The following is a 13,641-nucleotide window of genomic DNA, read 5'->3' on the forward strand; positions in this document are numbered from 1 at the left end:
TGAGCTAAAGGAGCTAGCGGTCTGGGGTGGTTGGTCTGCCAACTTGGCGTTGGTAACAAACACAAGTCTAAAGCCCTCATGACAATATTAGATGATGATGAGAATTCAAAGTATTCTACAAGTCTACGTTTGATGTTGTGTTTTCGGTCCTTCATTAAAGAAGCGCAAAGGGCATCATTTTTTAATCCGTAACTGTAATGTCATTACTGACGTTGTCGACTGTAACGCGTTACGTCACTACGTTAAAGACAAATGTAATCCGATTACAGTAACCCCCCCAACACTTGGGAATGAATGGGGCCCAAATAGAGTGGAGTTGTGCCATGGTAATCCTTTTCTCTCCCTTCAAACCTCAGACTTCATTGCCCACCTCCAAAATAATACAGTCAAGCGTCAGACAATGCAAAGGCACTTGATTACCATCTTAATTTAAAGTGCCTTCTTGGAACATTGCAACGACATAACATTAATTTCAAGAGAGAAATTGTCCCTTTGTAGATTTACATCCGCTGATTTTATCACAGAAACCCTCTGTGTAATCTCTTTTTTCTCATAATGTAATTTTAAGATCATTTTCGAGATGATTCTAGAAAAGCGGCTTTCTTCGCTCAATATCGATTTGGAAATATTGGCTTTAACTTCATCATGATTTGGGATAAACTTTCTATGGGGATTACTGTAATAGAGAATGTCCATATTTTTTCCCTGTGAAATTCATTCCTGATGTATTTCCCCCTTCAGACACTGAAAAGATAAGGGCCGGCTATTCATTGTTCAATTCCATTTTATGTGCATCTGTCTGGGACTACAGATACCATACTGGAACTTCAAACAGGTCTTTGTGAAATAAGAAAAAGTAGGCATCATTTCATTTTCTCTCTGTCCCTTGCACAAATTTATCAGCGGGACTGTATCTTCTCAGCCACAGGAGTGAAATGAGTAAAATACTGATTTCAAAGACTCAGCACACTGCGGTATTATTTGGTATCATCTTACCTTGCACACTGGTGGATTGGTAGTTACATTGTTGGAGCCCTTGCGTTTTTCCTTTCTTTATTGTATGGTGCTCTCCTTAGATCAGATTACTGCAGCATCCATAACTGTCTAGCACCACTTATTAAATACTGAGATGGTCCACATGTTGTGTGTCAAGTTTCTATAGTTGTCACTCAAGGTTTAAATACATTCATTAATCTGATATCAACCTATAGCTCCTTTGTCCGCGTTGAAAGAGAATCTCGTAGCAGAGCGTATATCTGTATCGCTGTGACTAACCTGTTTTTACATTCGTTTGCCTCTTCACAGACTTTCTCTCATTGAAACCCTCGGTTTCCCATAATCTTTTTGTATAAATAAATCAAGTGTTTTGTTGTCACTTTAAAGCAAACACTTTTAAATATGATTACACAGCTTAGCTCAGAAACCACCATTGGGGAAAATTAACTGGAATAAAGCTAATAATTTTAGTGATTATCTTTGATATTTTTCCTCCCTTTGCTTTTCACAGTTGTTTATGAGGCTAAATTAGCCACTTTTTCACGCCTCAGCGAGTGACAAATCCCTTCACCCAGCTCTGACGGGATCTGTCATAAAATATATAACCATAACAGATTGTGGCTTAGATTGGACTGTGTGCTTGTACTGTACTCTGTAACACTGTTTCCCTGATGCACTTCCCAGGTTTACATGAACAGAAAGCGGGGGAAAGATGTGCGCAGTGCCAAGGACAACGCCGTCATCTTTGAGACGTCTCTTTGACAGCTCGGAGAGTCAGTGTGGACCGTCGCTGACCAAAACCTTTACCATATACACTTCCCTTTATTGTGCATTAAAAGTGCTGCAGCTTTTAGCACACATAGTATGTGCTGCATTTGATTGTCATAGCCCTTTGGTCTGGAATAGAAAAGAGGCAGGCTTTGCCTTTATTGACAGCATTTTACTGCATCACTGTTTATTGATTACACTTCTCAATGTTTATTTATGTGTGTTCCGGCCTCTTGGGTAGCTTTAGTCCTGCTCTGGTGCATATATTGGGTGTATTCACCAGCGGCGATAAATTACAGGTGGCTTAAATTATTATTTTAAAACAAACATAGTTTTCTGCAGCTATGGTCTTTTTTTGTTTGTCAAGTGCTTGATAAGACAAGGACAAACTCGGAGGAGACACAAGAGTTTTCAGTAATTACTGTGCCTTAATCAGACTATTGATTCTTTGCAATTGCACTGTTTTTTATCAACGTGTCTTTCTGCACTTAAACCATAGCGGTTTTATGTCTACCTCAGCCCTTGTCAGGAAGAGTGAAGTTAAAATGGTGTGTGTCATTTGCTGACAGTGAACACGAGGGAACATTGGAGAAATGTTTCTATTTTTCTGACAGAACAAACTTTTTGTTCTTTTGCTTTATAAAAATTGTGCTGTTTTTGTTGCACTTTTACTCCGGCAATAATCACACTACCTACAGCTATGTATTTTCATTTTAAACAGTTGACATTTTGTATTTTGTAGAAGGTTATATTTCAGGGAACTTGTACACGTGGTCACTTATAATTGACAATGGAAGGAATTCAAATTACCAGCAATAAAACGGCATTTGTAATGGTTCAGTACCGTCTTCGTTTTGCTTTCAAAACATTGTTGTCTCATTGTAACGTTGACTCACTAACCATTTCCTCCTGCTGTTGCTCATCGTGTATTCACTTGTCTGCACGTTGTGTCCCCTCAGGTCAGTGATTACCGCTGGTTTTGACCACGATGCTACAAATTGTTAAGTGGTTAAGAAAACAACCTAGTCATTATTGTGTTGAGTCGAGTGATTTTTCAAATTAGTTGCATGGTGTTCAAGTGGTTTAATCTATTTACTCCCATTATTCGAACAGGGTGGCGGTGCAATGCGATGATTAAATCCTAATTACGATCTATTTTTTGCATCAGCAGCTCTAATAGAAAAGAGTTGTTGTTAAATTTGCCTTATACACACACACACAAGACGAGGTGATTACGCCTTCAGAGATGGCTGTCAGTGAACACTTAGCTTTGTATAAAAGGCAGTATTTAACCAGGCCTAGATTTGGGTTGTGAACTGCAGGACACCAGTTCCTTTAAAAGCTGAGTGATTTACACAATTCATTAAAGCCACTGAATCTTCAGCCGGCGTCATATTAAATGGTTACTTACTCTCAAATAGCCCCATGGGAGTTGAATTGTTGGCTTGCGAATAGATTAAAGTTTACAGTGAAAAGAGAAATTGAATTCAGAGGTAATCAATAGCATAATGGGCCAGTGAGAGGAGCCTGCTGCCTGAAATGAAATTACCATATTTTTAATCTTAATTTTCCACTCTGTTTATCTGACAGTGTGGATGTGCAATCCAAACAGATAATGAGAGACTGGGATATTGACAGTGGGGTCCTCTGGAGTGCTTGTTTCAGTGATTAAACGCTGTGATCTGTGATTACTTTGTGTCGGGTGTCAGGCTGGCGGCCAGGGCCCGGGGAGACACGGGCTCAGAGCAGCTGGAGCATCGTGGGTCTCTGAGGTGCTAATGCACCTGACAGAACATTGACAGCATGTGAAACCCTATCAGGGAATGCACCACACGGCAGCTGCCACAATAGCAATACTCGTGGCGCTATCTACATCAGAGTCAGCATATATCCTCTCTGCTCTCCCCCCCTCGATAACAGCCAACACAAGAATGGTGACAACAAAGTTTACACAATAACTATTATTAACCAGATACCTTCCTGCATTGTGCAGCGATACTGCTGAATAGGTGTGCGTATAGGAAAACGCCATCGACGTAGTGCTGATATAGCGCTAATAAATAAATGGCTGTCAGCACAATGAAGTTTAATCCAAGAGAAATAAAAAGAAAAAACACAAAATAAGCGTCAGCACAATATGGAGGCAGTGAATGAAATGATGAATTAAGAGAAAAGTGATGCTGATTTTAGGACGTGATACATGCCCTATTCAGTTGTATTGTCAGTTTAGAAGAAGAACAATGTGAAAAGTATTTACAACAAGTGAAAGTGTTTTGTTATGGGTCCAGTAAATAAGTGGTCATTGGTCCATTTTTGGTTGAGGAAACAATGTTTTTTTTTTTTTCACACAAACTTTCTGTTGCGCCAGCATTTTCTTTTGTGACGGGTATACTGCTGTTTGACAAATGGAAACAAATTGCACGGTACAGGCATCTGAATGGCAGGGAGTTGGGGAGTGTCAAACCTCGGCGCTGAAAGACGATGAAGCGAGAGCCGCAGGTTTTTTTTTTTGTGGGCGACTCAGACCTGACTGATCCCAGCATAAAGTACGTGTTGAGGAGAAGGAGAAAAGGGAGAACAGGATTTCGACAGGCTGCAATGAAATTAGGAGAATTAACTATGGCGGCTTTGTTCGTGGCTGCTGACATGGGGTGGGGGGGAGATGGGAAGACTGGAGTGATTCCCCAGAGACTCGGCGCTCAGCCTTTCTAAAGTGACTACAAACCCGAATATCTGACAAGTTCCCAAGGCCTGACACGACTCTGTGAAGAGCTAAGAAAAACAAACACGATACATTCTTTAAGATACGCGCGGTGACACTGAACGCTGTGTGTTAGAAAATGGCTTTTTATCCCGTTAAAAATAGACGCTCAATATTGGAATATGTTGATGCTATATTTTCTCGAACCTAGTTAGATGAAGTTTTTTCCCCCACCTCTGACAGACTTTATAAAAGTGGGAAAATGAGCAAATGTTGACATTCCAACTTGTAACTTGTAGTTCTCTTTAGTGTTGGTTCATACATAAACATTAAGTTCCTCCCAGTGTGCACACAGACAAGAGTAGAGCCACGCTGTATCACGGTGCCTCAGCACTTTAGTGACCGCCCTGACTTGGCCGACTAATACTGCTACAAACAATAATTATGTGGCATGTAACGGATTATGCCTCGTAAACTCACCGGACTGTGTGTGTGTGTGTGTGTGTCTGCATGTGTTTTCCTACTCTGTTCAGCGTTAGTATATTCCAGCTATTAGGGCAGAATAAAAGAACTGCTGAAATGAAAACTCTTTTATTTACGGGAAATTAGAGCACAACAAGTGGTCTCAAAGAAGCTCGGATTTTTTTTTTTTTTGTAATTATACCTGACCCTGCTACTTTGAACTGAACTGGCTAATGTGGGCCCTTTGAAAAGCCACCCGGAAAAAAAGGAAGCCTCTAAAATCCTGTGCATGCTCTGTCACCCTCCAAAAGTGCCGTTTGATTCTTCGACTGCGAGGAGAAAGAAGCAAAGTGGAAGGTTAGACAATAGCAGATGGCTTATCTCATCAGTAAATAAGGCTTATTGCTTAAAGCTATAAAAGGCTATGCTCACTGGTGATGTCATGCCTTTGTGGAAGATTGATGGAGCTTGAGGCAGGGGGCATAATGTGTGTGTGTGTGTGTGTGTGTGTGTGTGTGGAAGAGGAGGCCTGGTGCACCAAAACTCTTTTTTCACCCTGTGGAGTTTGATGAAATTTAAAATGTATGACATGTACTTTTAAACCGCTGCTGCACTCACGTCCGTGGTCTTTGGTGGTAAACTAACCCAAAATGTACTTCAAAGTTCCTGCTGGCCAGGGGGCTTTTATCCTTGGCCATGAGAGCGGTTGATGTTCTGTGCATGTAAACGTGGGGCTTTGAGTAAAGGTGGGGACAGCTTGTGTCCCCCATTATTGTCTGGTTGCATTTACGTGGGTCCAAGGGCCCACTGTGTCTTTTCGGGTTACTTTCTCATCATTTCTCCTAATGTAGAGACCCACAGGGTTGGTGGCAAGTGCACAATGCGGCTGTTGTATGGTTACTGTCAGCTCTCTCAAATAAGGCTTCCTGTTCATTAGACTTCTTTTCACCTCCGCACAATGCGCCGGCTTTGCAGCAATAGTGAGTCGACGCCCATCTCTTCAATGCCATGTGAATAGTTCTAAATAGTGTTTATGCAAGCCATTGTTGTCCATTGTGTGTCGAGTCTTAATGCACAGTGATTTGCCTGCTTTTGTAGCCTGGGATACATTATCTTGCTTATGTGGCTTCAGATGCATGCCTGGCCTTTGAGCCAGTAAACAGTCTAAAAGTTAACTCCCTACGGACAATCCTGGAGATGCCTGATAAATTTGGGCAGAACTGGCCCATTTCATTTTCTAGTATAATTACTCAAATGGCTTCTTCCTATCTTCTAAACTTTGTGCTTTCATCCCTTGCTAATGCTTCCTACACACACAACCCTCGCAAATATAGAGCATGCGTGCGCTGCCTTTGCACAAACTGTTGCAATTAAAAGAAAGTTTGAAGCCGATCGTTATTTTTTTTTGTTCAATAAAAACACACTAAAGTTGACGCCGCCGCCGCCGTCAAAGATTAGCCCGACGTTATCGGCTGCACATCCGGCGATGAACGTCTGTTCAGTGGGGAAATGCGTTTAAACCCTGAGTCTTTATTCTTCAAACCATCAGAGTGAAAATGAGAGAGGATAACACAGATAGACAGCCAGGTGGATAATACGACACACACATGGCTGTAACAGAATGAAAACTTTCACATCACAGGGATAATGTCAGCATGATATGTTGAACTTTTATGTCTCCTGACAGCCAGGTATTTGGATGTTGATTTCTGTTGTTGCTCGTGCATTTGCAACTCGGCGACATCGACTAATTTGATTTGTAAAAAAAATATATTTCTTTTAAAAATAATTGTGCATTTACAAGGATCAGCGACAACATTAACCCTTTAAGGTACTACTTTGGTCGACCACACTTTAAAGCGGACCTAGACCGGAAGTTCCAATTAACGCTGTTTTTTTGGTGTGTATCTGCGTCATTACCTTGTTTATGAAGCCCTGAAGGTTCAAAACAAACAGTTCAGTCACTGCTGAGAACGCTGTGTTTTATTGTAATCTCGGGCTCAGTGAGATCTCGGAAAAAACCTGGCCGGTTACATATACCGGTTCTCCGAAACAGCAGATCCTCCTGGTCTGGGCACAAGTCCGGGAACATCCGGTTGCGTGCATTGAACCGCAGAAGAAGAATAGCGTCCGTTGTGGAGGTGTTTCACGAGCAACAGTGTCTTCTGACTCTGGGTCTGACTCCGGGTCAAAGTCATAAAAGGGACTGCGGCGGGGAGTCGTGACAAAACTATTTTTAAACATTGTTAAAACAATGTTTTGATTATGAGTAGCAGTGCATCCACCGTTCCAGAGGGGGGAGCTGCGCTTCTGAAAGCGGGTGTGCTAATTTTGTCACTTCCGGGTATTGGCCAATCACAAGACAGTTGGGATGGCTCTATGCTGGCTGGCCAATCACAACACACTCTGTCTTCTGGGGGTGAGATTTATGTCTGAAATATCGTGGCTCAGCACAGCGTCAGAAAAGAAGGATTTCAATCGGCTCGTTTACAGCAACTAGGAGGTTTTTGACCATAAAAACAAGTTAATGTATGTTAGTAGTAGACCTCCATAACTAACATATATGTGCAACAAGACCACTCTATGTGAGCTTTATTATGTACAGACGTCTCAACCGTTTGGTAGAGGCCTGTATCTGAGATGCTGTCTAATTTAAAATAAATAAATAAATATTGTCGTTATTGTTGTCATAAGTAAATAAAATAAAATAATAAAAAAATGCAAATAAATATTTTTTCCTTTGCTTTTTTCTGGTGCTTACCTTAAAGCAGTGGTTTTCAACCGTGCGCCGTGAGAGATTGTCAGGTGTGCCGTGGGAAATTATCCAATTTCACCTAATTGGTCTAAAAAAAGTGATTTTTTCAATCAAAAAATGTACCTTGGCTAAAAAAAGGTTGAAAAACACTGCCTTAAAGGGTTAAAACCAGCAACTGGCTTTAATGTTGTGCCTCATCGGTGAAAATCTGTGTCCTGTTTTAAGAAAACTTCCATCAATCAATAATGCGACGTGGAATTTATTTTGATTCATTTTTATTCTCCTCATCTTAATGGTTTGTATACAATAAGAATATAACTAGTGACTGGCTAATCTGTGTGTTTCACATTTTACGTCACACTGTTCTCTTTATGTGTAAAGCACACTATGGATAACAGTTCCTTTTCTTGGTTTCAGCTAACAAACGCTGAGGTCACTGTACTTTGGAGAATGTTCTTTCTTAAGCTCGATTCAATTAAAGCCTTTACCTCATTTTTCGAGGTAAAAGGGGTTGCTGCTAGCACCTAAAGTGTTTTTCCAAAACAAAATAACCCTGAAAAATGAGAGTCGGAATGAGAAGCATATTATAGCCTTCATCTGTTTTGTAGCTTTGTTCCAGCGAGCATACATCACCTCCAGAGAGTAACTGATAGGTCTAACCATTCACTGCTTGGATAGATGCACAAAAGCAGAAGATATCTGCGGCGCAGATTACATTATACTCATTTCAAAAGCATTCACAGTCTCGTATGCAGAACAGAAAAAAAAAAGATGCTTTTAATGCCGGCCAGTGATTACAGGTGAGAGATGTAACTGATAGTTGGCCCATTATTGTTGGGAGATTTGGTGTGCTTGACCCCCTAAAGCATTCTGCTGCCAAGGGAATTTCAAACGAGCCCGGGACTCAGGAGGAAAGGAATGTTATGATTGCTTCCAGTGACACTGATACAACGCCGTCACGTCGCCGAATCCACGCGACTGGTGAAGCTTCAGCTGTGGCAGAGCACTACAGTCTCACTACATGAGCACTTAGCAGCAGGCATTTCATTAACCTGTCAGAGACGAGCCGCTGCTTTGTCTTTGATTGCCACATCACCTTGCTCTCGCGCTGCTGCAAATACATTTGACTTCCATTAGCCTACCAGGTGTGCCTCACGTTTTATTTAATGAACTCGCGTCGCGAGGTAATTCGTTGACTGCGACGACGCACCTTGAAGCACTTTTTGTTTAATTTTCCACACCCAGGTAGTGATGTTGACTCGTTTTTTTGCTCCCGGGGCCTGATATTTTTCATTAAAGCCATTCTTATCAAATAATGAAATGTAGAATCTGTTTCTAGCCCAATGCCATTTCCTCCCACAGATCAAAAGGTTTCCAGTGTAATGTCTTGCCTCCCATGCCATGTAATTAGGTAGCTTTGTCCCACATACTAATGCTACTTTCACAGGAATAATATGAGACAATAAACCTGTCTCTTTTGTGTCCTTCTGCAAGCCCTCTTAATTAATATCAGCAAACACAAACCAAAGTTAATTGAAATTTGAACGTCCTATCTTCATAGTTTACAATAACAACGATCACTACTGTTTTGTTGCCGTTGTTGAATTGCTATAATAGCCGGTATCATATCTCTATTTACTATTTCATCGATCGCTCTCGGAGATGCAGCAGAAATATAAAAGGAAGGAATGCCTTAACTATGAGTAAACACAAGAGGCAATATATGCAACCCCAACATTGATTTAGACGGAGACATTAATATTCACACTCTTCCAGATAATCAAAGCAAGGTGTGCATGATTTGTTTTCATTGATTAAGTGACATTTTTCCTGCTTCTCTCGTTGTGGTTATTAATATAGTTTGCATTGATATTATTCCCGCATTAACAACAATTTCACCAAGTGAAGGAGATTACAGGTCTGATGCAAAAGAGCAGCATCTCCATGGCAGATGGGCTTTAATCAGAAGCCCTTTTGATGCAAAATCTTTACAACTTTAATCAATCTTTATGGACGAGCTTTTCAAACTGCATATTGCAAGTTTGAATAGCATAGTTTTAAAGAGGCTGTGCCCTCCTGTCAGATATCTGATATGTTTTGCAAATTACATCTCCTTCTAGGAATATGAATTAGGTTGTTCTACATGAGTTCTCCCTCTATTCATGGTGTGCACACTTCAGATTTCACTGTGTTTGCATGAACCCTTAGCTCGAGCTAATGTAAGGAGGCCGAGAGTTTCCAACTAGTGTGGGACTGTTTACAGAAACCCTCAACAAAGCATAATCTGACATGCTACTATTTCAGTAGGGTTGTTTTTTTGTTATCACATCGTCGTTTGTCATATTGGCCCGCGAACAGAAATAGCTATACAAAATAAAATAAATTGATAACACAGTGGGCTGTCTGTATAGCCTTTATGCGGTAATGTTCCTGAGCCAAGAACATTTCTGAAGTTAACAGTATTTATGTTCCGGTAGTCTTGGTCACAGTCTGTCACACATTATTTGTGTCTGCATGTCCGATTAACAAATATGACATATTTTCTAAGATCAGGCTCCTAGCACTCTAACCACCCACCATGGCAATTAACTGTCTACTAAGCTAACAAGCGTAACACACATGCCTGATGCAAGCAGCTCTTCTAAATGTATCCCTGTTTACCCCGTAGACCCACTGAGAACACAGACTACACATGTCATTTCAGATGTTAATCAACCCACAGCTTTGGACTGAGCAACTTTACCCGCTCTTGTACCGATATGGGGTTAATGTTGCAGAGAGCTGTCATCCATACTAGTCAGACCTCGTCAGGAGACAAACACTGTGAGCTTATTCCCGAAGCTTTTTCTCTTAAAGCTGTAGTGTGTACATAAACAAACGTCTGTACAGTTCAAACTACTGTCAAATGAGTTCACACGATGCTGATTAAAGGCCCTGGTGTACTTCCCAATGCGCACTGTGCAAATGACGAGCATGCAGCCCAGATTTTGAAATGTGGACAGCACATGTGCAAAATTAATTTATGCCCCCACAGGTAGATTACTAAACCCCGCTCACCAAGCAGAAAAAACATTTTGAAGCACAACAGAAGAAGTAGTCGCCAAGGCTAGCCATCCGAGCCTCGACCTGGCAACCCTCGAACCAGCTGTAGCATCGTTCTCTTCTTCTTTGAATGCGTCCTCTAGCATCCAGGCTAATAGCAAATACCCGTCCTGCTGTCTATATCGACCAACACCTTTTCTGGGGTCTGATGAATGTCGGCATCGGGCACCTTAACCTGGCGTTCGGTTCATCCCGCAGCGCCAGTTCTGCATACCAGAAGTGGCCAACTAGGCGGCTCACATTCCACGCCAGGCTCCAAGCCAGCGAGCTTCTTACCCAGGTTGATCGTTTCGGCCCCAAGGCCTCTAATCATTCACTTCACCATATAAAACTACGAGTTGAGCGCCAGGGGTCCCGAGGGAAACTTCGGAGGGAACCAGCTAATAGATGGTTTGATTAGTCATTCGCCTCTATACCCAGGTCGGACGACCAGTTTGCACGTCAGGACCGCTGCGGGCCTCCACCAGAGTTTCCTCTGGCTTCGCCCTGCCCAGGCATAGTTCACCATCTTTTGGGTCCTATCGCACGCGCTCATGCTCCACCTCCCCAACGGTGCAGGACATGAGAAGGGGGCCGGTATCCCGCGGCACCCGCTGTCCTTCACTTTCATTGCGCCACAGGGTTTCGTTGTGTGCCCTCTGACTCCTTGATCTGTGTTTCAAGACGGGTCAGGTGGGTTGCCGACATCGCTGCTGACCCCTGGTGCCTGGTTTACGTGGGCCGCTCCCCCCCCCCAGTGATGCGACGCGGTTGGGGCGCACTGAGAACAGTCCGCTCTGATCGACAGTCCCGATGGTGAAGTGAGACACTACAGGATGCTGACGCGCGAGCATACCAGGGTCCACGATATGCGGCCTTCGCCTTGCGGGATGTGCATGGAAGTATACCACCGAACTTAAGCCTATCAGCTCCACACAACTCTCTCCATGTTTCTCTCAACTCTCCCATGACACAGACATGAAAACAAAACACAGCTTTATTGAGAAAACAAAACAGATGGAGGGAAGTCAGAAGCAGCTACTATCTAGCTGGCTTTCTAGCTAAACAGCTACTCTCTCTGAAACGTGAGTGAGGTGAAACGGGTGTTGAAAGAGATATTTAGGTTAAAGAGTTATCAATTGTTCTCTGAAACAAGAGGGAGGAGGATACCAAAATAAATGGTCAAAGAGAGAAGTTTGAACACGGACCTGGAGCTGTTGTTTCAGAGTTACATACTGGAGCTTTAAGCTCTTTTCTCATGCCATATCTATCAACTATAGACATGTAAATTCATAATACTTTTGTTTCTTTAACACATTTTACAGTTCAGAGTTTTACAGTTCACAGTTTATTACATATTTATTATTGATTACACTCCCCATTTTTAGGTTATGTACATACACTTCATTCTATTCTATTTTTACTCTATGTATATTGTGTGTCTAATTTCCCTATTCTACTTCATCTATTCTATTCTATAAGGACCTGTGAGTAGTGAGTGTGCTCAAAGTGTCAGCAGTGATGGTGATTTGCGTCCAGCTGAAATGCTTCATCATGATGACCTTCACCATACTTCAGCTCATCACTGATAAATCGTGTACGTGGCAAAAGATTGGCATGCGATGATAAATCCTCAATGTCTTACAAAGATAAATCCAGCCATATTTCAGTATTAAGCCGAATAAGATACCAGTCCAACTGCCTTGTAACGTCATTTTGTGAATACCGAATAATCTGATAAATAATAACTAATCATAACTTTGTAGCAGGATACGAGTCTTGGTATGTACCATGCAAACCTAAATTAATGGAATTATATTTTAGCAAGTCATTCCAAACAAGTCTACAGTCAGATTATAATATGTGTATGTTCAGTTATTCTTGCTGTGAGCCATGGTGGAAGTCAACTGGATGTCCAAAAGTACATAACATTTAAACGTAATTTATTGGATCACAAAGGGACTGCAAAACCCTAATAGCATAGTTGTTTAAAAGACCCCCTTGAAATATACTCTTCTATCATTACTATCATGACGCATTTTGATAATTTATGTACTGATAATCTCACGCCAAATTTGTGGAATTCGCAGTTGACGATATTACCATCTCCTCTAACACGTAGCCTGCTATAAACTTGTTAATCTCCCTCGGAGTGTCAGCTTTTGCCGGGCAACAGCTGTTGCTGTTCTGGGGCAGAAACACAGCTGTCGCCAGCATCCTCCTCCTCCTCCTCCTCCTCCTCCTTTGCCGTGCCTAACGTTGGAGAGCTGTGCTTAGCTCGCAGGTGCTTCTGCAGACGTCCAAGTTAAGTTCCTCCGGGTCTCTTGTTACCCAGATACAACTTGGGTGACAACTTAACGTGATATTCTTGTCCTTTTAAACTCGCAAAATTCAAAATACGTGAACACTGCGACACAATTGAACGCCCCCCCCCCCCGTGGTGCACACAAGCAGTGAGGATACATGGTGGATGTTATTTTCTTGTAAAGACAGAAAAAAAGAGGCTAACAATAAAAACACTGATTAAAACCAACTGTTATTAGTATAGTATGTCGTCCAAAAATGGTTAAAAATATTAGCCTTCATGTCTCTGTGGTGGACTGTCGACCTGCTGTCCAGGACGACCTCACCTTTTTGCCCTATATCATCTGCTATTGGCTCCTAGACAATAAATGAATGAAGGAATAAATGTAATTTCATCATGGATTATGGATTGAAGACTTTTATCCAAAGTAGCATCTGAATCTGGAGGTAGAGGGGCGTAAATACAGATGGATTTTTTTTTTTTTAACAGCATGAATGCTACCAAACTAAACTATCTCCTCGACTTATTTCTAAAAGAGCATTGACCATTGGGGCATAGCCAATATGGAGGTTA

General features: G+C 41.8%; 1 protein-coding gene across 2 annotated transcripts in view; it reads left to right on the forward strand.

The window, feature by feature from the left end:
* The window catches only part of LOC310943371 (ATP-binding cassette sub-family C member 4-like), a 40,494-nt gene extending 37,902 nt beyond the window's left edge, over positions 1 to 2,592 (forward strand). For both annotated transcript variants that reach the window (XM_083908922.1, XM_083908923.1), the window contains exon 31: positions 1,681 to 2,592. In XM_083908922.1, the coding sequence (XP_083765048.1) occupies positions 1,681 to 1,758 (78 nt within the window). In that variant the 3' untranslated portion in view covers positions 1,759 to 2,592. The remainder of the gene's footprint in view (positions 1 to 1,680) is intronic.
* Positions 2,593 to 13,641: the final 11,049 nt, after the last annotated feature.

Source organism: Microchirus variegatus (assembly GCF_963457635.1).
Source record: "Microchirus variegatus genome assembly, chromosome: 22".
Classification (NCBI taxonomy): domain Eukaryota; kingdom Metazoa; phylum Chordata; class Actinopteri; order Pleuronectiformes; family Soleidae; genus Microchirus; species Microchirus variegatus.